A 22,948-nucleotide genomic window follows, 5' to 3' on the forward strand; every position below is an offset into this window, starting at 1 on the left:
ATTATTTTTAAAAACTGCTTTGTTTACAAACAAATTAAAAAAGACATTTTTTTAATTTACAAATTAAACTGATGTAGAAACATCTGTTAGTATTCTGTAGCCTCCGTCCTCTATTTATCTATAAGTACAGTGATTCTCTTTTGTGTTCCTATCCTCGGGCACTATTAATTGGTTTACGGTAAATAGAGTTTCTGCTGCATGAACACATACTCATTATTTATTTGGACTTCACATAAAATGATTGCTATCCCCGACCCAGTGGTCCCAAACCACTCATGTGTGTCTAGAATGTTCTGTGCCTAGTGATGCTGTCATATGATTGTGGAAACCAGCCCTCCTTCATTGTTTATTATGTGACATTCAGACCTTTCAGACTCATCTGCTTCATTACTTTATTCCTAGTAACAACACATCCCATTAAAGCAGAAAGACGCAACAATGGGATTCAGATAAAAGAGGCCAAGCTTAACCAAGAGACTGGTTCTTTACCCCTCCCTTTGTTTGCAATGTTCAGCTTATCTAATTTACAACTGGAAAGGAGTGGAATGGCTCACTAAGAGTCAGTGGAGAAGTAAAGTTAATTAGTTAGAGCAAGGGTACAACATCTAGTATTAGGTTGGCCATCTGTGTGGGAGAATAGAAACATGAATCCCTACAGGAGGGTCCTCTAACAGAGGCCATGCGGTCCGAGGAGGAGCAGAGAACTCTAGAAGTGACAAGCATTTGTGATGCCCACCTTGTGACTTGCCTTTATCCAAACCCCTTTCTATCTTACTAGAACCTCTCACTACCCAGCATGGTTGCCTGCTTAGTCCCATGGCCACAGTAAACCTTCCGGAAAGAGAGTAACTTTCCAGTTGAAATAGCACTTTTTGCTCTCCCGATGCCCTCCCCCTCCAGGTCCCTGACTCATGCCTAGGTACCTTTGCCCTGGAATGGCTCTCACTGACAACTTGACCTTTCTTTGCTCCTTTAATAGAAACAAAGGGTGTTCAATGATAGTTGCAAAAAGACCCATCAAAAATCGAGCCCAAGTCACTATTAGAAGGCTCCCTGCCAACCAAAGAATTAGCTATTCTCAAAATCAAAGCTCACAGTAGAAGACAGACCTCCCAAAGCCACGGAAACTCCTTGACTGACAAATATACTAAGACAGCCACTTTCCGAGGAAACTCTTACTCCACCACCACACACTGTCCCTGCCCAGCCTTCTGTAGAGACAGAAACTTAAGGGAGGGACCTAACGCACAACAGCTGCACACCTGAGCTGAGAAGCTGATTGGAAGGATGAGGCGGGATGTTTCGCCACTCAGATGGGTTTTGGAGACACCCAAATCTGCCACTGGGCCTCTTCTGGGTCCTTCACCCAAAATTTAGTCCACAGCCCTCATAAGATTATGCATCAGTGCAAAGGAAATCTCAAAGATCTTCTCCACAAATATTGGTGGCCATGACGATAACTAGCTCTTTTGCACAACCAGAAACAGGGACCATGTGTTCCTATTTCTGTGATTTTGTCTGATACATGGCTGAAGTTTTAGAATTAAAGCTCTCTATTTGTGTCTGTCTGTATGTTTTTGTGTCTACAAATATGTAATAGTTTCCTACCTTTGGATGGTATTACAAAATTATACCATAAATTCCTTAAAAGGATTTCTATTCTGATTGCTTTAAAGATATATAAACACACAAATCGAACAGTTCTAGAATTCCCAGAAATTTGGGAAATTTAACTTCCAATACTTTCATATGCTTTAAAAAATATTCTTATAGAAACTAACTCAATGATTTTCAAAATTCAAGTTTACATAACTTGGGTAAGTCTTTGGCAAACAGGACTAGTTTGATATTGTTGGTTGAATAAAAACAGCAACATTTTTTAGCATCATACATTTTTATTCTATTTGGGTATATTCTTCCTAAACTTACAAAGGTTTCCTGATTAAATAAACTTGCCTGTAGCTACCAGCTGTTTCAGATTATTAAAAATGTGAATTTTTCCTTAACCAAATTGAACCATTCTTCCGACCAACCTTATTTCAACAATACTTATGATTTGTAGTATAAAAATAGTTTCCAAGCTCTTTAGGTAACTTAAAATTTGAAACCTATGCTAAACTGAGTTAATAGTATTCTTTAGATACCCAGGTCACTTATAAAGAAGATAAAATAATGAAACTTAATTATTAAGCATAATTTTAATTCTATATGCTTTTTGTCTCTAATTTTTACAGAGTACAGAGAGGCTAGTCTCTTTATTTACCATAACATTTTATATTAGTATTTCTCTTTCTCATTTATGGCATCCCTCTTTTCAGATGCCTGATTTCCAGATCTCTTAAAGAACTGATCTGAGAACTGAGGTCAAGAGATTCACCATTCCTTTATTTAAGAGATGGTTTCATAATTAAGCATAATTAAGGAACATCGAACCCTTACTATTTTAGGGATAATGTTAGAACACTAGCAAAGTTGCAGAATAATGCACACAATTCCCTGTACCAAGTTCCCAATTTCCCCTAATGTTTCTACTTTAGCTCCTAATTTATGGTAGAATTTATAATTCCTTCCTTATATTTTTGCCGTTGTCCTAGAGTTTACAGTACATATTTTTAAATAATCCAAGGCCACCGTGAAATAACACTACACCACTTCATGGGTACAGGGACCTTATAACAGAGTATTGTCAATTCTTTCCTTCTATCCCTGTGAGGTCACTGTCATTCATTCCACTTATCCATGTGCTATAACTGCATAACACATTGTTACTATTGTCACTTTAAACAGTTACCTTTTAAGGGCACCTGGGTGGCTCAGTCAGTTAAGCGTCCAACTCTTGATTTTGGCTCAGGTCATGGATTCAGGGTTGTGAGCACAGAGTCTGCTTGAGATTCTCTCTCTGCCTTTCTCTCTGTCCCTCTCCCCCACACTTTCTCTCAAATAAATAAATAAATAAATAAATAAAATATTTTTTTAAAAATAAAAATAAATAGTTACCTTTTAAAAATCAGTTGAGAGGGGTGCCTGGATGGCTCAGGTTAAGCATCTGCCTTCAGCTCAGGTCATGATCTCCAGGTCCTGGATGGATCGAGCCCCACGTCGGGCTCCCTGATCAGCAGGGAGTCTGCTTCTTGCTTCTCCCTCTGCATCTCCTCACCACTCATGCTCTCTCTCTCTCTCAAATAAATAAATAAAATCTTAAAAAAAAAAAAAGAAATCAATTAAGAATCCGCAAACTCAAGGATTCCATTTTGCCTTCATTCATTCCTCCCTGGAAGCTCATCCTATAGGTAGATCCAACGTTCTGATATTTATCGGTTGCACCATGTTTAATGTTTGTGGTGACACGTGCCAGACATTTCAAATTCCTCTAGTGTTCTTGTTTTTGTCTCCGCTCTTGACTTTGGGGCTTCCCTAAGTACTCCTTCTCAGACACAGTCTTTGCCTTGCAGTTCTTTGGGCTGTAACCCACTCTTAACTAGCCTAGAGATCTGGAGGTGTCATAGTAGACTGTCAGGGAGAGTAAGCATTCTATAACCTGCCAGGAAGTCCCAGGTTATAGTGGGCCTCTGTCTGGGGCCATGGCCTTCACAAGCTTTTGTGACTCTGCTGCACGGATCTACCTCTCTCCCTGTGCCCCTTCTCTTTTCCCTAACTGCAGCATTCCCAATCTATTTCTTGAGGCTCTATCCCCTGTTGATATGTTTCACCCACTCATCCCGTCACATGAGAAAGGAAGGATGCAAGAGGCTGAAGTGGGGGACAATTTATCCCCTGACTGAGATAAGATTTCAGAATTGCATTCTGGCCACGTTCTTTCTCCTGGAGAGCACACTTCTGTTCTATAGAAAGCTCTGGACATATTTCCAAATAATTCCTATGCCCCCACTACCTCCTCCTTTCATTCACCTCCCTCCAAAGCCACTAGGGCACATTTCTCCATCCTTACCATGAGAACTTACAGGGGTCCTGATGGGGAAACCCCCAAAACTGTGGCCTCCAGGATTTTCTCAACTACTCACACCCAGCCTCCAGCAATTTGTCAGAAGTATCATTTAAGTCTTCCTACCAGTCTTTTGTGACAGTGGGGCCTGCTACAATCTCAGGAAGCAGTAAGCAGGTCTCAATTCTTACCTCTCTGGATGTGCCTGCCTCTCCAAATTCCAGGGTGGCAATTAACCTTGAAGTCTCGGTTCTCTGATGAGTCCAAGAAAAGCTACTAAGTTCCAATTTGTCCAGACTTTTCTTATTGTAAGGCTAAAAGAGATGACTTCTGGAAGTTGCTTCCCTTGATGTTAACATCTTATATAACCATGATATGTTTGTAATACTGAGAAATGAACATTGGTACTACACTGTTAACTACAGATTTTATTCTGATTTCACCAGTTTTTTCCACTAATGTCCTTTGTCTCTCCCAGAATCCAAATAAGGATAACATATAGAATTTAGTTATGTATCAGCTTAGTCATCCTCAATCTGTGATACCCCCACAGCCCTTTCTTGTTTTTCAAGACTTTTTCACATTTGAAGTTCTCTCATTTTGGATTTTTCTGATATTTTCTATTAATTAGACTGGGGTTATGGTTTGGGGGAAATATAGCACAAAGGTGAGTCCCCTTTTTATACATCATATCGGGACGTACATGACAGCAACATGACTAATCACTGGGGATATTAGCTTGATCACTTGGTTTAGGTGGCACCTGCCAGATTTCTCTGCTGAAAAGTTACATTTTTTTCTCAAACTCTCTACCAGTTAGAAGCCGATCACTAAATTCAGTACACTCTCAAGGGGAAGGGAATTAAACTCTACCTCTTGGAGGCAGGAGTATTTGTATCTATATTATGAATAATTTTTCTGTTATTTATTTTTTCTTATGGACTCATGGATATTTATTGTATTCTTTGGAATTTGATCCAACACTTGCTTGTTTGTTTTGTTGCTCAATTTGTTAAAATTTTCTGGTTTAATTTTTGTTTGAGCTTATAACTTATTCAGTCTGTGTCTGCCCTAAGTAAAGAAATGCTGAGTTCTTATTTCTTCCTGTGAGTGCCTGTCACTCTCTAGATTTCATGTTGCTTGTTTTTCTTAACATCAGTTCTCTGCTGGGTTCACAAAAAGTAATTAATTTCCAGCAATGCTCTTTCCAGCTCTCTATGTCTCTGAAGTCATTCGCTAGACTGATACCTGTCAAAAACACCTTTCCATTTATCCATAAAAATGTCTCCAAAAAATCTCTGATAAATCATGATTCAAGAGCTCACATGAGACTAATGGATGTATAATTACAATATGAGTTCTGACTCACTGGTTCTATGTGCTTTGAAACGTTTTGATCCAGGCTGGTGCCATTAAAGAAGATAAAAATAGAGAGATTATTTCTTAGTGTCACTTTAATTCTCTCCCTCTGCATCACTCCCACATGTCCCTCACTTACAGAACCTGTTATGCACACAAGGCCCATGACTCAGCTTGTTTTATATCCATACTATCAATCATGCTCTTTGGCCTTACAGCAATAGACTCACTCCCTACTTTGTCATCAGTGGAGAATATAGTAAATTATCAAAATCAGAAAGCTCCCATTACTCCCATAAAGTGCAGTTAACAAGCAGGGGGAATGTTCATGCAACATTCCCATCAATCAGCCCCCGTGCTGAGGCATAACAGTAAATATCAATGGTGAAAGAAAGAAAAAGAAAGAAAGAAAGAAAGAAAGAAAGAAAGAAAGAAAGAAAGAAAGAAAGAAGAAAAAGAAAGAAAGAAGAAAGAAAGCATTTAAAATGGGCACACCTCCCAGGATCTTAGAAAGAAATGCAACATGCATTCAGGACTCAGAGAGGTTTAAAGGTTAAAACAGGTCAAGAAGAGTAAAAGTAATACCATTTCATAGATTTGAGCAATTACCTTAGGAAAAATCCATTACATAATACACCTGTTAGATGTTCAAGAAGTAGTATGGAAATGGACTATCTTGTCTGATAAAACACTATATAAAGGTATTCTGGAAAGGGATTCAAGATGGCGGCAAAGGAAAATCCTGAACTCATCTCCTCCCATAGACATATTCAATCTATAGCTATGTATAGATCATTTCCCTGTGAAAAAGATCTGAAATCTGGATGACAACCAAAGGATAAAAGAACCTCATAGAGACAGGTAGGAGAGGCAGAGATGTGGTCTTCACAAAAAACTCAACCCCCAGAGCTCCAACACACAATACGGAGAGGTCTCACCAGTCTGGTGCTTCTTCTGGAAGAGTGAGGGGTTGGTGCATCACATCAGGCAGTCCCACCCTTGGGATCTGCACCAGAGAGATGAGCTCCCAAAGATGCCTGGCTTAGAAAAACAAGAGGGATGAGGGATCCAAAGTACTATAAGAAACTGAGATTGTCCTTCTAAAGAGCTCATGTTCAGTCTCACTCACCCTGGGATCCTGTCCAAAAGCACCAATTTTTAAAGTGCCTAGACAGTATGGCAAGAAAATTCATTTATTCATCTGAGGGTATCTGCCCGAGGAGCAGGGGAGAGTCAGGGGTTTCTTTGGAGACAAAGGCTCTGGTAGACACCATTTGTGTGCTTTCCACCTACCCTGCTAGCACAGGTAGGCACACTAAGACACAGCACCTTCCTGCTGCCTCACTGAGAAGGGTGGGGGCAAGCAGTCACAGCACTGCCCACTGCCTTGCTGAGGCTAGAGAGAGCAGGTAGTAGCAGCAATTCTTCACTCCCTGGCCAGGGCAGGCTAGTGTGAACAGTCAGGGCATTTTCCTGCCCCCAACCTGGGGCCTGGGACAGGGCACTCTCTTGTAGCATTGCTGAAATCCAGGAGTGCATGCAGTCAAGGCATTTTCCTGTTCTCTTTCTGAAGCCAGAGAGCATCCCTTGACCCCTACACATACCAGCTGCCCTGCTAAAGCCAGTAGGCATGCGCAAATCACACAGGGGATGCCCCTTGTCTGCCTGGCTCTGGTGGCCAAGGGGGCTGGCATTCCTGAGCTCCAAGGAACTGTAACAAATGCAAAGACACTTCTTGGCAGGCCAATACCTCCAGGGCACTGCACAGACAGCAGTCCGAAACACAACCCCAGTCTTCCTGTGAAAAAGGCCTATTTACTTACCTTGGAGCTTCAACCTGAGGGACAAGCTTCAGGTCTCCCAGACATCTAGAGACTACAGAAGCGCTCCCAGGGAATGTAAGCAGAGAGAAACCATCCTTATGCACCCCCTTGGCCTCACTACAGCTCTACCAAATCTCCCAGAAAAGAGCTTATACACTTACTGGAGCCCTGATTTTTGAAACTGTCACCCAGGGACACCTCCAGATCTCCCAACCTGGAGTCCAGCTGGGTTTACAATTGTCACCCCACAGGACTATATATATTTGCATACTTTAAAAGCTTCTGCCTGAGAGTCTGACTTCCAATCAGCCCTAAAACTAAGTGTTAAACTAGATTCCTCTCCTTGGAACACTGACAGGTCTTGGCACACCCTCAACAATGGGGACATATCAAAAATAAACCAGACTGTTTAGACAATCACAAAGGTTAGGCAACAACCAAGAACTAGGACAAGGGTGAGCGAGAAAGTTCATCTCCTACACATGGCAACTTTTCAACACTAAAAGAAGTAGTTGTTTTGCCAAATATATAGAAACGCAGAAAGTTAAGCAAAATGAGGAAATAGAAATATGTTCCAAATAAGATAAGACAAAACTTCAGAAAAACCTTAATGATATGCAGATAAGTAATCTACATGTAATGAATTCAATTTGATGGTCATAAAGATGCCCATGGAACTTGGGAGAAGAATGGATGAACACAGTGAGAACTTCACCAGAAACAGGAAGTATGAGAAAATACCAACCAGAAATGACAGAGATGAACAATACAATAATTAAATTGAAAAGTACACTAAAGGGGTTCAACATTAGATTGGATGAAACAGAAGATAAGGTCTGTGAGGTGGAAGACAAAGCACTGAAATTCACTCAGACAGAGCAGCAAAAAGAAAAATGAATTTAAGATTAAAGATAACTTAAGAAACTTATGTGACAACATCAAGCAGAATAATGTTCAAATTAAAGAGGTCTCTAAGGGAGAGGAGAAAGGTGCAGAAAACGTATTTGAAGAAATAATAGCTGAAAACTTTCCTAACTTGGGGAAGAAAACACACATCCAGGTCTGGGAAGCAAAGGGAGTTTCAAAAAAAAAAAAAAAAACCTCAAAGAGACCAACACCAAGATACACTATAATTTGAATGTCAAAAGTTGAAGATAGAGAATATAAAAAGCAGCAAAAGAAAAGCGATTTATTATGTACAGGGAAATGTATCCATTAGGCTATCAGCAGATTTTTCAGCACAAATTTCCCAGGCCAGAAGAGAGTAGCATGACATATTCAAAGTGCAGAAAGAGGGGCACCTCGGTGGCACAATGGTTAAGTGTCCGACTCTTGGTTACTGCTCAGGTCATGGTCTCAGGGTTGTGAGCTCGAGTCCCATGTTGGGTCCCATGCTCAGCCTGCTTGGGTTTCTCTCTCTCTCATCTCCCCCTCCCCAAATAAATAAATCTTTAAAAAAAAGAGAAAGAAATGCTGGCTGACTGCAATCTGCCTTTCTTTCCAAAGTAGAAAAAGAAAAACTTCCAACCAAGAACACTCTACCCAGCAAGGTTATCATTCAGAATTAATAGGGAGATTAAGAATTTTCCAAATAAGCAACTAAAGGAGTTGATTACCACTAAACTGGCCTTATAAGAGATGTTTAAGGGACTTATTTAAACTAAAAAGAAATGGCATAATTAACAAGAAAATATATAAAAATAAAATCTCAATGGCAAAAGTAATATTCAATATATGTACAGCAAAGGTAGTGGATAAATCACTTATAAAGCTAGTATGAGGACAAAAATAGTAAAATTAACTGAAACTACAATAATTAATTAAAAGATTTATAAAACAGGGGCACCTGGGTGGCTCAGTCGGTTAAGTATCTGCCTTCAGCTCAGGTCATGATCCCAGGGTCCTGGGATCGAGCCGTGCATCGATCCCTGCTCAGCGGGAAGCCTGCTTCTTCCTCTCGCACTCCCCTTGCTTGTGTTCCCTCTCTCACTGACTCTCCGTCAAAAAATAAATAAAATCTTTAAAAAACAGGATTTATAAAGTAAAAAGGTCAATGTGATATCAAAAACATTAAACATGTGGGGAAAGAAATAAAAACACAGCATTTTGAAATATGTTCACATTTAAGTTACTGGCAACATGAAACAGACTGTTACAAACATACGGGGCTGTATGTGACCCTCGTGGTAACCACAGGGGGAAAAAAAAAGCTTGTGGTAAATATATAAAATAAAATGAGAGGGGAATCCAAACATAACACTAAAGAAAGGTATCACACCACAAGGGAAGAAAGAAAAAGAAAAAGAAGAAAGGAACAGAGAAGCAACTACAGAAAAGAGCCAGGAAGAAAACAAAGTGGCAATAGGACATACCTATCCATAATTACCTAATGTAAATGGACTAAATTCTCCAACCAAAAGATATGGAGTGGTGGGATGGATAAAAACAAAGCCTCTTTCTATCCACTGCCTATAAAAGACTCACCGCAGAAACAAGGACACGCTCAGACTAAATGTGAAAGGACAGACAAAGATGTGCCATAGAAACAAAAAGAAAGTTGGTGTAGTTGCACTCTCATCAGACAAGAGACTTCAAAACAAAGACCGTAACAGAACACAAAGAAGAGCATTACGTAGTGATAAAAGGGGCAATCCAGCAAGAAGATATAACACTTACAAAAATATACTGACCCACCTTAGAAGCACCAAAATATATAAAGTAAATATTTACAGATCTAAAGAGGGAAATGGACAACAATAAATAATAGTACAGGACTTCAACACCCCATTTACATCAATGGATAGGTCATCCACACAGAAAATCAGTAAGAAAACATCGGCCTTAAATGACCCATACATATTGGGGTGAATGCAATAAGATGTCACACACACACACACACACACACACACTAGAATACTATTCAGCCATAAAAAAATAATGAAATCTTGACCATTGTGATAACACGGATAACCTTGAGAATAATGTGTTAAATAAAATGACAAAGACAAATACCACAGGTTTTCACTTATATGTGGAATCGAAAACACAAAACAAAACTCAGATTCACGGATACAGAGAAGAGATCGGTGTCTGCTAAGGGGAGGAACTTGGAGGCCTGGGAAGGTGGAGGGATGGAGCTGCAGGGAGTGGGGGGAGGGGCTGTGGTCTAGATTGCTTCTCTTCTGTCCCCTCCCTCCTTTGTGACAAAACTATAGCTCTGTGATGTGGGCCTGGGTTTTGTGTCCGCAAGTACACGCCCAGTGCTCAGTTGCCTGAGGGCAGCAGTGCGATCTGGCACTAACGCTTTTCAGAGGAAAGAGATGGAGAATTATCTCTTAACTCAGAACTTCATTACTAATGATTGGCTGAGCTCCAGCCACACTTCCTGGGCAATTCAAACCATCTTTGCCTTCCTGTGTGGACTGGGGCTCTTCTTCCTATTAATCTCCTACTTCCAGACTAATCCGTCCTTACCACCATGCAAGAAACACAGAAACATCAGGAAGGTAAGGAACCTTTGACCCAGACCCAGCAGAGTATGATTCTATCTTCTTTTCTATTACTATTTCCATTTTTCTGAATTAATGGAGAGATGGGAAAGAATAGAACATGTATTCTCAGGAAAGAATAGAACACCATCCATCCAGGGATAAGCCAGACTAGGCAGGGGTTAGAGGGGCACAAGGATTTCTACCCAAAGATCTCAGGCCAGGAGTCCAGGTGTGGTGGAGGGCTCCAGGACAATGTCCCAAACACAGTGACCAGTGGCCGAGGACCGGCAGTTAAGAGCTGCATCTCTAGCAGAGGTCAGGCCACTGGGCACTGGTTCACCACCCACCTTCCCGGGGCAGGTGTCTCAGGTGAATGTTCCTCTGTCGGGGCTGATCGATGGCAGTACTGAGCCCAGGAGGCCCCGAGTAGCAGCTGGAGTGGGGCTCTGGCCTCGGGAAGTGGGGTCCTACGTGAAGGAGCTCAGATGCGCCCATAGGTCTGGGAATATGTGTGTTTCTTGAGCAGAGGAACAGTGACAAAGAAATTTCTCACATAGAAAATCCTTCTGTACATTCTTCAAAGAAGGAAAACTGAAAACATTTTTATCCATCTTGAAAAGGAAATGAGTAAAACGAAAGAAAACCACAGCCCCCCCCCCTTAGTTAAATGTAGGAGGTCACATTGTTCATGAGCAGTGAACATCTGCTGCTGGGGGTGGGGTCCCAGCCTCCCCGTGTTCTCTCATCTCAGTATCAAACGGAGTCACGGAGAAGGAACAACAGAAGCAAGAAGAAAAACCAGACTCTGAAAGGTGAGCTTCTGCCACTCAGCCCTGCGCACCCCAGTTACACCGTCCCCCCTGCTCTGAGGGCCCAGCCCCACCGTCTCTAGGGCACCAGGGCCTGAGCGCATCCCTCAGGAAACAGAGCCCTGGGGGGGGGGTGCTCCTAGGAGTGGGGAGGGGCTCCTGGGGGGGAGGGGCTCCTGGGAGGGAGAGCGGAACCCTGACGCTTCCCAGATTCTGGGCCAGAACAAAGCCCCGAGGGGTTGGAAACGGGTGTCGCCCAGCAGGGGCCCCAGGGCCTGGCCTGGGAGGTGGGACCTCCAGCTTCAACTGTGGACAAGTTGCCCAACTTTGCTCAGATTTCTCTGTGAGGCGACCCGGTCATTTTTCCCCCAACAAGATCATGAATGGGGAAGCACTTTGTAAAGGACAAAGCGATCCCCATCATGAGCCTTGCTATCACTGTGCGGGCACGTGGCCTTGGACACTGATGTTTGGGGCTCCCGAGTCTAATCCCCCAAAGGTCTCCCCTAAAGGGACATTGTACTCAACCTCCTATAAGACCCCTGGGCCCCCGCCTTCAGCTGTGACGCAGTCTTCTGTTTCCAGCTTGCAGAACTTGCCTGCAAGAACTGGAAGAGGTTCATAGCCTGGCTTCCCTTCTGCAAAGGTAAAGAACCTTCCCCCTTCTCTCCAGGGTGCTCCTCCCAGAGTCTATGGTGCGAGCCCAGGGCTACAGGCACCCTGGGGCTGTTCTGGGGGTCTGGGAGGAGCCACGGGGACAGTGTGGCTAAAGCCCTGGGATGAGGGACAGCAGGAGCATTGTGAAGTGGGTGTGGGGGCGTGGAGGGCCATGGGGCCCACCCTCCTGGCCCCCCTGCTCCCGGCTTCAGCTCACACCTCCCATCTCCCACAGCCACCTGGTGAGGCTCTCTGACCAGAGGCACTTTCAGCTCTTACAGCAAGCAGCCCCTGGGCAGGTGCACAGAGGAGTGCCTGCTGGAGCCCATCAGCCATGCAGGGAGCCTATGGAAGATGCTCCCACCGTGGCCCCATCACCTTCCCCCGCTCCTCTGACGGGACGCCCTTTACCTCTGGCCTCCACCCGGCCAGCAGAACCTCAAAAAGACCAAACTAACTTAAAGGAAATCCCACTTTCTGACACAGTCAGAAAGAGCTTACTCCCAGGTAATTCCTATTTGGCATCTCTCATTCCAACCATCTCAGGCCTTGGCCATGCAAGCTACCCCATTTTATCCTTTTCCTGGTGGTGGGAATGTACCAAGTCCTTGTTCTTGCCTAGCTCATTACGGCACAAGTGCCAGGAAGAACATGTGTCCTGCCATGCACCAGAGACCTCGCTCTGGGGTGGCCTTACAAACAGGCATATAGAGACTCATAACCCCTCATTTGTCAATCCGGATGTCCAGAAGCTGCTTGAGATATTAATCATTAAAAGGGTAGAACTGAAGATTTTCAAAGAGAAAGAAAAAGATGGGTCAGTTGTCAAACAGTGGTACCCAGATGACCACGTGGGCTCTTTGGGGACTATGTGGAAGTTGCTGGGTGCTGAGCAGAACACCACCACCCCGCAATCCTTCTGGAACATGAAAGACAAACCAGAGCCGCTGGCCGGTCCTCAGCTGTTCTCATCCCCCAAGGTCTTGGAAGACCACTTGCAACAGAAATGCAGCCAGCTCTTCTGGGGTCTCCCCTCTCTGCACAGTGAGTCCCTGGTGGCCACTGCCTTGGTCTCTACTCACTCTTCTCAACTACAGGTTCCCTCTGTTTTATTCAATGGAATCTCTAAGTGCTTGCCAGTTCTAATTCAGGATCAAATATCTTCACAGTTTTCCCACGCCCCACCCTTGCTCCACCTTGGGATCCAACCCCAACCCTCAATGCTAACCTTGCCCCGGTCCCAGGCCCACCTTCCCCCTTCTGTCCCAATCAGACCACCTTCTCTCCCATCCCAGAGGAGGACTGGTGGGGTATCTTGCCCTACATCCCAAAAAAAGACACGATTCTTCATCCCAACTCAAATTGAACATGTGGAACGGCCCTTGTTGCCGAAGCAGCAAGAAAGGGGGAAGACTTTACCCGCTATGGTGAAAAGGTCTCTGAAATCCTTTAGCCAAGTCCCTCCCAAGCTTCCAGAGGACAACCAGGCCTCCCACGCCCACAGGTCAGTTTCCACTTTTCACGGGGACTTTATCATCTTTAATATCCAGAAGCAACACCTTCAAAGGAGGCTCAGCAGGGATAAACAGCAAGGTAGCCTGCCCCACAGGATTCAACTGTCTCTGGAACTGATGTGGCCTCAGGATGAATTCCCACGGGTGAGTCAGGCACAGGGAGAGCAGGGGCTCTCAAGGCCCTTTGTGTTTAAAGGCAAAAGCAGCCAGGTTACACAGAGCACCAGGTCCAGGTACCCTAGAAGTTCCCATAGGAAGGGTCAAGCAAGATTCCAACTAGAGAAGAACTTTAGTAAGGGTCTACGGCAATGTCTGAAGAGGACGCCAAGAGATCTCTCCAGGGTCTCAGCCAGGTACCCAGTGAAGGTTCTAGGAACCAACTCTGAGAAGGAGTTAGTAAGACCCTTGATAAGCACCTTGAAGAGTGACCCAGGAAAATACTTTGCGAAGGGCCCAGATAAGAAACATCTAGAAAAAATCTTAAAGGTTCATTTGCTCAGGAAATTGGAACAGATCAATCAGGGTTTGATCCCTGTGAGCGTGCGTCGATCCTGGTTTGTGGCCAACCATGCTTTGCCCAAGTTTCACCCTCACACAGAAATCAGAAATCTAGCACCCTTGAAGGATCAGAAACCCTACGTAAACACCTCCCATGAGCTGTTCTTCCTTAGTCCTCACACTCAGCAGAAGCTGGAAGCACACATCATAAGGTTTCGGGTGAGGCATAGGTGGGACCTACCTGTCCAAGCCTCTGAGCCCATAGATCTGGAGCTATGTGAAGCTCAATCCTTGCCCTATTCCCAGTCCCCCTTTCCCTGCTCAGCCACCTTTGTATCTGGGGCCCACTCAAAAGCCAAGTTCTACAGGTTCTTGGGAAAACCTCCTCAGCCCCATTCAGGAGGGGAGGGGATAACAGAAGAGTCTGTTCCTACTTCAGGGGGTCCCCTGCCTTTTCCCTCACCTGCATGTGAGGAAATCCAACAGGGCCTGGGAGGGACCTCACCTGATGATGGCCATGAGTCCTCAGAGACCTCTTTATCAGGACAGAAGGGCAGATCACCTTCTCAGACCTCCACACTCAGCCTCATAAACAGAACCCTGCAGAGCAAGACTGTTATGGGGGCCAAGAAAGACAACCTGGATCCAAGCCAAAGTTTAGCAATGGCCAGGAATGAGCTAAAGGAGGAGAGTGGGGGTCAGGCCTCACCAAACAAGGTAGCAATACTAGAGATGAACTTCAGGTCCCAATCTCCAAGGGCTAAAGAGTCCATGGAGGCGATGGAGGCTGAGAAGGCCCCTGCTTGGAAAGTCATCTTAAGACCCAGTGTGCTGGCCAATAACCAAACCATTTATGTGGATCTGAGGAGATCAGGATCTCCAAGCACTAGTAAAAGTCCCTCACCACCTACAGCCCAAGATCCAAACGAGCCAAGCCTTAAAACAAAGGCTAGTAAGTTTGAGCTCCAAGAGAAGGTAGAGTCAGGGAACCAGCCTCAAGGCCATACCACCAGTGTGCTTCTTCAGGATTCTCCCAGTGACACCCTCCTTCCAGACTTTGCCACTGGCGTGCCTGTCCAGGACTGTGACACCAATGTGCCCCTGAAAGACCTTCACACTAATGCTGTCCTTGCTGAAGACATCTTGACCACTCACAAGTCACCCTGTTCCCAGAGGGAACATGACAATGGAGACACACCTGCTCCCCCGGTGCCACATGACCTTAGCCCCTGCAGTGAGGGTCATCAGGAGCCCAGTGTACCAAAAGTTGAGGAACCATGTGAGAGCCAGAGGGAGAGGGACTCCAGTAATGAGAGAGAGGACCAGAAGAGTCCCAAACCAGAAAAGCATGAAGAAGAGTCTGCAGAACCGTTGGGAATCAGGGCTTCCCAAGCTAGTGGGACAGGACACCCTCCCAAGGTCAGAGGAACAGGAGAGAGCCTTGGGAGCAAATACCTCCAGCTCGTGCCAGAAAAGGGACAGATTTTTCCAGAAAGCCACTTTAGAAAAAGGATGAGGAACTTCCTGCAGTACCTTAATCTCAAGAAAAAAAGCAAAGGACTGGAAGGTCCCCTTCAAAAAGGCAAGCCCGCAGCAGCCCATGCCCAGGTACCAGCCAGAAGCAGAGCCGCTGCAGACGGCAAGGCTGTTGAAGCTCAGACAATTGTGACAGCTGTGGGGCAAGTCCTGGTGGAGAAACTGGGATTTCACCAAAGAATTCGTGCCTCAGAGATAAATCAGCGCAAGGAATTGCACGTCCCAGTACGTGGGCATTCCTGTTACCACAGGGTTCTCTCCTCCCCGAACCAGAGGAGAGTGGTGAGAGAGAGAGCCTCCAGTCAGCAAGCCACCCCCAAGGGCCATAGCTGCCCTAAGAAGAGCGAGTGGACCAGAGACAGGAACAGCAGGTGGGAAGTCCTACCCAGGGACCTGGGGTCCCCAGGCAGACCCAGCCAGCACAGGCCGATGGCGGCAGGTGTCTCAGGTCATGTTCAGCATTATCCAACATGCAGTCTTCGAAAAGGTGTGTCATCCCATCAGGCAGAGTGTGCTTCTCACACCTTTCCTGATAGCAAAGTTTTCCTTCAAGAAAAAATTGAGTACATGCAAAGAAAGCCTATTTCTCATGTTAGCACATCCTTTGTGTGCTAATGGCTTCTTCATATCACAATTTTTATTGTTTCCCCAAAATAAATGTTTCTTTCTCATGAGAGATGCTGGCCTCTGTCTGTGCCCTGCTCGGGGGAAGGGAAGGATCAAGGTCTGCTCTCCCCGAGTGCCTGCTTTGGCTTCCAGAAGGCATGGGGCCTTGGAGGGAGGGGGACCGTGTGGTGCACCCCCACCCCCTCCCTCACACGCCTTTGGTTTCCGTGACAAGATGAACATGACCAAGACCAGGATCTGGCTCCGCCCATCCTCTCCTGCTTTCTCTCTACCCTGAACTTGTGTGGCTGTAGGGAGGGTCTACAGAGGCAGAAATCCCCCTCGGGCTCCGGGACATGTGGAAGACAGAGTCCTATGTCAGAGTGGGGCGCGGAGTTTGGAGGCGCAAGGTTGGCCCTCAGTGCAGAGGTGGGAGAAATCCTGCTCCCCATCTCCTGGGGGAGTAGGGCACAGTTACCCCAGGAACCCTTCTCTCCCCGATGAAGCTGGGTTGACATCACCCGGGAGCCCCTCTTAGCTCAGTGTCACCCCCCCCTGCCCCCGTTCTCATGCTCTGGAGCAGCGAGGGAGGAGCTCACGGCTCTGAGGGTGTGCAGCGGGGAGCACAGAGGCCACTGTGGACCAGTCTGCCCTGCCCCAGACGAGTGAAGGGCCCTGCTCACCAGCAACCCCTTCCCCTTCTGGGGGATGGAGCAGGGGTGTGGCTGGGAGGCAGGGGGACACTGCACCTAGGTGGGACTCCAGGAAGGAGGCAGAGTGACATGGTGTGCCGATACCTGGTGTGACGACCGAGGACCCGTGGTGTCCCACTATCACCTACAGGCCCAGTGGAGACAAGTTAGAGGCCCCGTGGCCGCAGGGCCTCCACCCCACTCCAGCTGCCGGGCCCAGGGGGAAAGAAGCCCCCTGAGGCTCCCACACAGAGGGTCAGGCGCGCAGAGGCAGCAAGGCCTTCGGGCAGGGAAGCTTAATTTCTGCACAATTTGATAAGATTGCACGGGATTGGGGGCCTCGGGACAGACTTGTAGTCTGCGACCTTTACTTACTTGTGTGGCCCAAGGACAGCTCCCAGGGGACTGGTGGGGACTCCAAGGCCAAGGGACTGGCCCGGGTCATGTAGCAAGTCTTGCCTGGCTCCCGGTCTTGGTTACCCCAGAGCCCGAAGGGGGAGGAGGTCATCAGATAGAGTTTGTCCCACACCCGGCTGGAACGGACCGTCCAGAATGAGGGTGCAGTCCAGGAGGGGCCCCCTGCATGCCCTGTTCCCAGCCCCACATCATCCTCCGGGGCCCCCACACATCGCTCACGTGGTGGAGAGTCCTGCTCCAGGAGGGACCCCCGATCCAGATGGCAGCAGGCATGGCCCTGCCCCCATGCCATCAGGACCCCACATGTGGGAGGGGACCCAGGGTGCAGGGCGGAGTGGGCGCAGGCCTGCTCTGCCGCAGCTTCTCTCTGGAGCCAGGTCCTGCCTCTAGGCCCCCAGGGTGCGCCCAGCACTGACACGGCAACCAGGCCCCGGGGGAGGCAGGACCGGGACAGAGAGCGCCCTGGGCCCTCGGGAGCTCAGGAGAGGGTGGCCCAAAGCAGGGTCCCTGAGCCTGGCTGCTGCTAGGTCCTCCCAGGGGCACCAGGACGTGAGTCCTGCAGTTGGGGAACCAGACGTGCACCCCACGCTCCTGTCGGGAGAAGTGCCTCGGACGGGATGCTGGTGGAACAGCCAGAATCAGGAAGGAGCAAGTCCCTTTGCCCTTCTCCTGCCAGACGGTGCAAGGCCGGAGAGGGAAAGCCCTACGCCAAGAGACCCTGCGCAGAGACCGCTGACAGACCCACATAGAGACCCCACACAGAGACCGCTGACAGACCCACACAGAGACCCCACACAGAGACCTCTGATGGAGACCCACACTGGGACCAACACCAAGACCCAACACAGAGACCTCTGACAAAGATCCACACCAAGAACTCCCACAGAGACCCACACCAAGACCCCACACAGGGACCTCTGACAGAGACCCACACTGGGACCAACACCAAGACCCCACACAGAGACCTCTGACAAAGATCCACACCAAGAACTCCCACAGAGACCCACACAGAGACCTCCCACAGAGACCTCTCACAGAGACATCCCACAGAGACCCAAACCAAGACCCCACACAGAGATCTCTGACAGAGACCCACACCAAGATCTCAGAGACTCCCACACAGACTCTCAGTGACCTCTGACTGAGGACCATATGCAGGAACCTCCCATAAAGACCTTCCACACACATCTTACACAGAGACCTTGCCCAGAGACCCACACCGAGACCCCACACAAAACCCTCTGACAGAGACTTCCCACAGAAACCCACACCAAGACCTCTTACAGAGACCCACACAAAGCCACACAGACCCTACACAGAGACCTCTGACGGGGGCCAACATCAAGAGCCCTCACAGAAACCATATCATCCACAAAGACCTCCCACACAGATCTTATGCAGAACTCTCACAATGGCCAACACCAAGAGACTTCACAAAGACCTGTGACAGAGATCCACACAGACTTCACACAGAGACACCTCCGGAGACAGATCTGAATACAGAGACCCACACACAGGTCCGCATAGTCCACACAGAGGCCTCCCAGTGCCCCACAGACACCAAAGACAGACCTTGAACAAAGGGCTCACCTCCCTCTTAGGAGCCTGAGTAGCCACCCAGTGACAGGCCCCTGCATGGATCTGAAGCCACTTAGCAAATTGGCAGTGCAGGGGAGTGCTGTGCTCCCCAGAGAAAATGCTTGTGTATTTTTTAATTACTTATGAAAAAGCCTTAGATACCCCATGTAAACCTGAAAAGTCCTTACCTTCACAGATTTTCAATAGCTTGAGCTCAGACCCACAGTTTAAAGAATCAGAAACTGAAAACGAACAAAACTTTGCCATCATCTAATGAGGGAGGAACTCTTATTTGTCCAATTTTAGTTATTGTTTAGTAAAACATGCTCTAAGCATCAGGGGTCACGTTTTTTATTTTGTTAGGGACAAGTCCCTACACTCAAAGCGACTTCTTTACGTTGGAAATGATGTAGGGAGGCCTACAGCAGCTGGAATGCAGGATGGAACGAACCAGCAAAGAGACATCGGATTCATTCTGTAGAGAGAGCACATTATTTGGCCCAGAACTGCTTGTGTTACGTTTGTGAGGCTTGCTTTATTTTTAAATCAAACAATTCACAGTATCAAACACACGAAGCCGTTTGAGAAATGAGACAGTTTTGGCAATATTTCTATTATGTCCTCTGGCTTGTTTATATTTACTGCTAATAACATGAAATAATTATATCTTTTTCTTTTTGCTCCTTTTAAAATATGGTAATATCCTTAGATGACATCATGTATGTCTCCAGAATATGAAAAAACTCCTAGTGCTCAGCTAAGATAGCTTAAACTTCTGGACTATTCAGAAAGTTTCATATTTTATATAATTTTAAGGAATGCTCATTCTTTAAGACTCGGGAAGTCAGGGTCTGCTTTATATTTTAAGGCTAAAAAAGGACACATTGCTTAAAATAATTTTGAAATCTTAGAAAATATTTCAGTTAGTTGGTGCTTGAAATACAGATTACCTCAATTAAATTACTTGGGAATTGGCATTTTAACATCTGTGAAATTGAAGAAATTATACATTTAATCAGCATTTCATTATAATAATAAAGATCTCACCATCTACTTAATATTTTCCAAATTGGGCACTTAGTTGAGACTCCATATTTCTCACTGGTCATAAGAATCCTGTTGCCCTTGACTTGGTAAGATCTAGATAATAAACAGATGTCAAGTATAAGGTTAAATCTCTCAGGTCACCCACTGGGGTGACAATGTCCCAATCTTTTCTTTCAGAAGAGAGGAATGAGTTGGTGTCAGTTCTGTGGGTATATATATATATTTTTTTTTAATTAAGAAAAAAACATACTCTGGCAGTAAAATATTTTACAGAATTATAGCTATTAATGTTATTAATGTTTTGAAATTTTCTCCCTTGGTGATAACTTTCTCATGTTATTGAATCACAGAACTGTGGAAAGTGGCGCTGGATGGCCTCTAATGTCCAATCAATAGTATTTAATAACTAGGATAACTCATCATTTCCCTATAGATGCCTGCATCCACAACATCCCACAATCATAAAAAGGATACTTTCTTTTTTAAGTTTAAGCTATTTCTAAACCATGTTTTTAGTTAGAATAAAACTAAATTCTTGTAAGAAGTATAAAATGATGTAACTTCCAACGAAATAGATGAGGATTTAGGAAATGCTACCATCTTTTGAAGGAAAACGCAATCGCCTCGTCTCATCCTGATAACAAGAAATGAGTGACACAGGTCTTTGCTCTAAGCATTTTTATGTGTGTGCTTTAGTTGGTCCTATGCATTAATATTCTTTTTTTTTTTTTGAAGATTTGTGGGACAGAATATTTTTACAGAAGTGATAAATAGCCTATGTGTCTTGCTAGTTAGCTTCAATAGCCATTCTTATCCCACTTGGAATAAGGGCAAGCAGAATAACGGACACAAATATTTTCTGGAAAATGATTCCATTACCTCGAACCTTTCTCAGTGGAAGAAAAGACGGAGCTGAGATACCTTTACCCCACAAATAAGTACGTAATTTATAGGCTATTAAAACTGGGATGGCTACCACAAGGCTGTTGGCTGAAGGATTTGCAGAGACCAGATCAAGAAGAACAGGCAAGTTTAGGGTGTCTTGGACACCATTTTCAAAATTTGCCCATAATTTAAGTAGGAAACAGAACTTGACCAAAGCAATGCTGCGTGTCCTACCTTCCCTCCATTTACGCAGAGATGACGCCGCCCTCCACCACCAGCTCACCCTGTAACTCTCCCTCATTGTCAGAGGCTTACTGGAGACTTCAGATGAAGAAATAGGTAAAGAGAGGAAGAAGAAGTAGAGGAGGAGAAGCAGGAGCAGAGAGGAACAGGAGAAGAGGGGATGAAGAGCCATTACCAAAAAAACTGCACACACACAAAATGGTAGTGGCCTCTTCTCTATCCCAGACACCTAGTTAACAAATGGGGACCCCGTGTTATGGAGACACTCCCCAAGCCACACGGATACTCGGTTTCCACATCTGACTCTAACCCAATTCAAAGTAGTCCTCACAGATTTTGAGGGTTGGAGGCAAAAGTACACAAAATACAGTTCCTGGAGATACCATTCCTGCTTTGCTCACCTGAGAGGTGTGGGAGTCCATTAGGAGTGAGACCCCTTGGTGGAAGGGCTCACCAGGGGAGTGGATAGGACAGTGCACGTGGGTGCAGAAGGAAAATATTAGAACTTCCATTCGGAATCTTTTTCATCTCATTTTTTTAAATCCCTATATTTATATAAGCTTTGCCATGGATATAAATTATAGACTCATAGTTCATGCAGTTAATTTGCAAATACATAAATACATACACATAAGATGCTGCATGCTCAGAAAGATATTTGTGGGCTAAAAGAATGATAGAAATGTTAGAGAGCATTGACATGAACCAGATTCCTGATCTTTTCTAAGAAACGAGGCCCCAAGTCCAAAACAACCATGGGTTCTGGGCTCCATCAGGCAAACCATGTGTATAGCCTATCCAGAAAGAATGAGGGCCATGGAACTCTAGAAGAGCTATTTCACCAAACTCGGCAACCCTGAGCATCCCCTCGTAGGCAGAGGGTGGGTAACACAGAGGTAAGTGAACCTTTCTGTCCCAACTCACCTGCAAACACAATGCAGCTGTGGACTAATGGGGACCCTGTGGTGAATGGCTATGTTGAGGGGAAATGAAAGAAAGCCCGGATTCATTTAGAATACGGTGCAGGAACCTCATGCCCTTCCAGGACCATCAGACCTACAGGAGGTGTGGGGAGGGTGCAGAAGCAGTGGAGACCCGGACATCATTTAGCAGAGATCACACACACCATACTCAGGAGAATGGCTTACAGTTAAGAATGCAATTGTTTGCATTTCCATTACATTTTTGCAAGTATCCTATTGCTTTCAAGGCAAAATTTTGTAGGTAGTAGTTTTATTTACCAATTAAAAAAAAAATGGAAAATCCATTGGAAGATGCTATTTGCTTTGGATCATGTGAGAAGTTCTGGGGAGAGAAAAGAATGGATTCATGTAGTCAAGCATATGGACACAGTGACTTGACTAGTAAACAAGGGAGCTAAAAACATTGGACACAATTAAACAGATTGGATATTCCTCGGGCACACAGCCATTGATTGTGCTCAGAAACTGGCATATTAAGACAGACCTCTAGCTACCAGGCCAAGCAACTGCTGTGAGTCTGCTTAAGCCTGGATAGATTGGGAAACCCCCCAAGGTAGGGGGTTGCAAGTGAGGATAAAGGGAGTTTAGCCAATGATCCAGTTTTAGTGAAGGCAGCATCTGTGATGGTCAGCTCTTACCATCGGAAGATGATGTGAGAAGAACAAGTTGAGAAAGAGAAGTATTTCAACTTTGATGCCAAAATCAATCACCTGGACATATCATTAGATCTAGAAAATGGACTGAACTGAGAGTCTAACTGGTTGATCCACGACGTGCTGTCTACATTACCCGCTTATCTTCTTCAGGAAGGATGTCATCATTTCTCAGACTCTGTGATCTCTAACACGCTGAGAGAGTCCGATATAC

General features: G+C 45.6%; 1 protein-coding gene across 1 annotated transcript; it reads left to right on the top strand.

Moving 5' to 3' along the window:
- Positions 1–10,603: 10,603 nt before the first annotated feature.
- On the top strand, positions 10,604–19,197 carry LOC116646640 (spermatogenesis-associated protein 31E1-like). Its single transcript, XM_032427480.1, has 4 exons — positions 10,604–10,631; positions 11,368–11,428; positions 12,705–15,855; positions 19,120–19,197. Exons 1-4 carry the CDS (start codon positions 10,604–10,606, stop codon positions 19,195–19,197), a joined length of 3,318 nt encoding a protein of 1,105 aa, XP_032283371.1.
- The last annotated feature ends 3,751 nt before the right edge of the window (positions 19,198–22,948 follow it).

The sequence above is a fragment of the Phoca vitulina genome, unplaced genomic scaffold (assembly GCF_004348235.1).
Source record: "Phoca vitulina isolate PV1807 unplaced genomic scaffold, GSC_HSeal_1.0 scaffold37, whole genome shotgun sequence".
Classification (NCBI taxonomy): Eukaryota; Metazoa; Chordata; class Mammalia; order Carnivora; family Phocidae; genus Phoca; species Phoca vitulina.